Consider the following 4776-nt stretch of genomic DNA (forward strand, 5'->3'; position numbering starts at 1 on the left):
TATGCTCTCCCTCCCTCTAGTTTTAACTTTTCGGAAAGTCATATAAATGGATTCATATATGTAAGGCTTCTTTTGGGTCTGACTTCTTTCATTTATAAAACCTTCTTAAGATCCATTCAGGTTGTTGCATATATCAGTAGTTCACTCCTTATACCACAAAGTAGTATTCCACCATGTGGATATACAATTTGAGAGACTGTTAATTTGCAGAAACCTGAAGTGGAATGGGGCTGGGAGGAGTCTTAATGTTTCAGCAACATTCTGTTAAATGTGAAGTTGCAACCTTGCCTTCTCTCTTTCTCTCTTTGTTATGTCCTAGCAAGGTTATCATTTTTTAAAAACTATAATTAGATTTCTTCTGATTTTTGCCTTTTTAAAACTGATATCTCAGGAGTCTACATATTCATTTATTATTTATTATAGTCTGCTTAATATACACAGAATATCCACATGTATACACAGAAATATATACATACATTATACATAGGTATAAATATAAAATTGAAAACCTTTGATATATACTTGTGAACACTGGGGTGAAGATGCATATTAGGCATCTGGAGCCAGGGGCAGCTGAAGACCTATTGAACTTTGGTCTGTTGAGAGATAAATATCACTGGAAAAAAAAAAGAGCTCTTGGTAATTACACAAAGCTCTAATATATTTAGGAATCAGAACATGGAAACTTAAGAGAGCAGCTTGTGCTTATTATTCCTGGTAAAAAAAAAATTGCTAAAATGTAATCAGCAAATATGGTCAGGTTTTGACACTTGAGACAATGTAAGCAGTTTCAGATTATACCAAAGGTACAGTATAAGGAAGTAGGTTGCTGAGGGGCCATAAATGGGCTCACACCTGTAATCCTGGCATTCTGGGAGGCTGAGAAGGGAGGATCCCTTGAGGTCAGGAGTTCCTGGGCAAGAGGGAGACTCCTGTCTTTACTAAAAATAGAAAAAATTGGTACCTGAGACAGGAAGATCGCCCAGGAGTTTGATGTTGCAGTGAGCACTCTAGGCAGCCAGACCACACAAAACAACACAATAACAACGAAACCCAAAACCCAGAAAACCAAACCGAGCCCCACCGCCCACCCCCAAATCAGAAGGTGGATGAGATGGATTGGAGAATTCACCGCTGGTCAAAGTTCATGGTGTTGGATGAATTAGGCACATAAACCTTAGATTCTAGTAGGCTCCTAAGAGTAAATTTGGACTCTCGGGGAATCTGTCTTCCACAGGCTGTGATCTCTTCTATCATCTCCAAGGCTCTGGCATTTAGAATGATAAGGAAAGGTTTTTGAATGAATACATGAAAATACATGATTTCGGTGAAGTAAAGAATACAAGCGGTGCCCAAACGGTTTCAGTCTTACAACATTGGCCTGAAACATTTGGACCCTGGGCACCTGGTATCAGGGACTTCCGGACCCCTGGAAGAGGCTGTGGAAGGAAAGAGGGCCCCTCTGGGGTGCAGTCAGGAATGGTAGGCACTAAAGCTGCACTAAAGCCTCCGACAGCTACTTAACAAAAAGTCCACCATCCTTCAGGGCCCGGGTCAAGTTCCTGGGTCCCCCTTTCTTTTATCCTGGACGCTCACCCGCGTTCCTTGCTGAGAGCCTGTTCTCAGCGCCACCCTGGGTAGAAGCACTCTCCTCCCTTAATTTCGCAGCGCCAAGACAAAGACAGCCCAAGATGACACTCAGTGTAGTCCGGAACCAGTCCTTGCTCCAGCTCTGTGCAGTGAGCAGAATCTCCGTACATAACGAGTTTATGCAGCCGCCAACCCAGCGCCTTCCTCCGCTATCCAGCGTTCGGGAACGACGGCCGAGCGCGCATGTGCGGGCGCAGACACGGTGCTTGTTCCCTACGGCGTTCCGTAGTGCTCTCCCGGTGAGCTCCACGTAGGCCACGCAGGCGCCCTTGGCGCACCGTTCACCTGCTGCCGTTGTCGTCTGTCGCCGCCGCTGGGGCTGGATGGGGGGCCGAGGGCAGCTAGGGGCACTCGGAAGAGAGAGACGCGGCGGCGGCGACGCCGACACCCGCGAGTCGAGTGCCCAGGCTCGCCTTCAAGCGCAAGGAGGAGGTGGCGAGGCCGGGCCCCAGTTGTTCCTAGTGTAGAGAAGCCGCTGTTGCCGTCGCGGCCGGGACTCCCAGGGCTGTCGCCCCTCAGGTCTCATTCACACTCAGGACCCTACGCTGCGCCATGTTCAGGAAACTGAAGCAAAAGATCACAGAGGAGCAGCAGCAGCTCCAGCAGGCGCTGGCTCCTGCTCAGGTACGATGGCCACTGCTCGTTCTCTAGCTCCCGTTTCCCCTTAAGCCGGTCCCAGGCTAGAAGATGGGTGTGGGAAGGAGAAATGTAGTTCTTCCGTGACCTTTGACCTCCAACCCGAGAATTCTTCCCAAACTCCAGAGCTGGAATGAACTCAGGGCGGCAGAGGTCCTCTGATTCTTGACCTAGATTCTTCCGTCCTCTAACTCTGTCCAGTAATGAGTTGGTGGTGGTGGCTGGATCCCTACTAGCATCTGATCGCTGTTAAGAATTTTCCCCTAACGTCTCACCCGGGGCTGAGTGTGGATGAGTTTGAGGTTCTGAACTTACGTCATTTCTGATCCATTATCAGAGGTTCCCTCACGCCTCAGAGACCCCAACCGGGAGTGAGGGCGGGGTAGGGAAATCCAGGTCCTGTATGATATTTGACCTCTAATCAAGGTGTTCCTTCTCCCTGCTCAATCTGAGATTGAGTGTGGAAGGGCCAGGATTCCGCAGGATTGACTCCTGACGGAAGTCTCCTAATTCCAAACCCTGGGCGAGGTTGAGGGCCCCGGTCGAGCCTTTCTGGGCCAGGCTGCTTTGCAGGCTCTATGGGACTTGAAAGAAGTCGGGCGGCGTGGCCGGCGTCCAGCTCCCACGGCTGTCACGAGTTAGGCACTTCGCATAACTTGGTTGATCCCCAGACAGGCGGGTGGGGGCAGACATTCTGAGGCCTTATCGGCCTTGTGCCTGTTCACATCCTTGCTTCTGCTTCCTAAAAAGTCTTGCTCTGAGAACGTGGTTAGGTTTGTTTTTCAGTAATGCTTTCTTTTGGGGAAATAAGTTTCCAGTGAAAAGGGGGCGTGTTAGTAGAGTTAATTTAAAGAAACAGTTTCCTAAGCTCTTACTGAATGTGTTTCAGTGCTGGCAGCACCAGGTCTCAACAGTGAAGAGGAGGCCTGCTTTAGAATTTCTTCCTAGCCTTTTTGAGTCTCAACAGATTGAGCAAATAAATCTCGCTCTTAATGTTAGGGTTTCTGGTCTTGGTCTGTGGTTGCAAGAAAGGCTGAGCTTTGACTAATTAGAGGCGTTCCTTATTTTCTAACATAATATTTATCTTATAAACAACTTTTGCATCGAGTTTATCCTGAAATATAAATTGAAGCTGTTCTCTTTCAGTTTAAAGCTTGTACTTGAGAATAATATCAGAATGTGACACTTGTCACTTCTGTATTTGAAGGCTTGCTTGTTCTCTTGTAAAGTGTAAATGGTGATTGAAGTTTAAATAGTAAACAGTGTATTTTTCATACCATCTGCTAGGTGTCTTTTTTTAACTTTACAAAACGCCGTTATTTAAGAAACAAAGAGAAACCTTACAAGTGAGGTAGAGATGAGGAATGTAGGCAAATGGGCATGTTAGTGAATGTAAGGCACTTAGGTTTGACATTGTGTGAACTATTGTTGAGGCAGGATTCCATTTCTAGAAATTTATTTTAAGAAAACTTAGGATGTATTGGAGATTTAGCTACATGAATTTTCATTTCAGTCTTGTTTTGGTAAAAAATTTAAAAATTTCAACAATAGAGAATTGGTTAAATAAATAGTATCATGCAACTGGTTAGTTTATGCAGTCATAAAAAGGACTTATGTAATTAATAATTATTTTTGACACTTTTGCTCTGTTGCCTGGGCTAGAATGCAGTGGAATGATCATAGCTTCTTGCAACCTCAAATTTGTGCTTAGGCTGGGCACGGTGGCTGACACCTATAACCCTAGAACTTGGGAGGCTGAGGTGGTGGATTGTCTGAGCTTACAGGTTCTAGAGCAGCCTGAGCCAGAGAGAGACCTCATCTTTTAAAAAATAGCCAGGCATTGTGGTGGGCGCCTTGTAGTCCCAGGTACTTGGAAGGCTGAGGCAAAAGAATTGCTTGAGCCCAAAAGTTTGAGGTTGCTGTGAATTATGACGCCATGGCACTCTACCAAGGGGTGGCAAAGTGAGACTGTCTCAAAACAAATAAAAAATAAAAATAAATAAAAATTAAACTTATGCTCAAGTGTTCCTCCTGCTTCACCCTGCCCAGTAGCTAGGACTGCAGGCTTGTCTCACTGTACTTATCTAAAAAGGTAAACGTTTATTGGATCTTTATTTGTATTTTGCTTAGTACTTTACACAGATTATTTTATTTATTCTCACATAAACCTGTGTACTACTATTATTTCTTGATTATAGATAAAGGAATGCGTCTTAGTGAGGTTAAGAAACTTGCCTAATATTACACATCTAGTGTTAGAGCCCACAGAAAAGTATTAATGAAGAAAGATATTTGTGTTAAAAAGACAGATTAAAAGCAGCATGGAAAATGTGATCCCAGTTTTGTGGGAAAGAATATGTGTATATTTATATGTATAGTGAAAATAGTTTAAGATGGTTATGCTCTAAGGTGCTAGTAAGTTATTAAGTGTGCTTTTTAAAAAATTTGTAATGTTTAATTTTTCTTCATGAAAATGAATTTTGTGCATTA

The 4776-nt window shown here is 44.3% G+C and overlaps 1 protein-coding gene and 1 pseudogene across 1 annotated transcript in view; one reads left to right on the forward strand and one right to left on the reverse strand.

The window, feature by feature from the left end:
- Positions 1 to 1351: 1351 nt before the first annotated feature.
- On the reverse strand, positions 1352 to 2190 carry LOC105886951 (annotated as a pseudogene).
- The window catches only part of GOLGA4 (golgin A4), a 122436-nt gene continuing 119710 nt past the window's right edge, over positions 2051 to 4776 (forward strand). The window contains exon 1 of the mRNA XM_012806057.2: positions 2051 to 2274. Coding sequence (XP_012661511.1) covers positions 2203 to 2274 — 72 coding nt within the window. The 5' untranslated portion in view covers positions 2051 to 2202. The remainder of the gene's footprint in view (positions 2275 to 4776) is intronic.

This window comes from Otolemur garnettii, unplaced genomic scaffold (assembly GCF_000181295.1).
Source record: "Otolemur garnettii isolate 467f Iridium unplaced genomic scaffold, OtoGar3 scaffold00002, whole genome shotgun sequence".
NCBI lineage: Eukaryota > Metazoa > Chordata > Mammalia > Primates > Galagidae > Otolemur > Otolemur garnettii.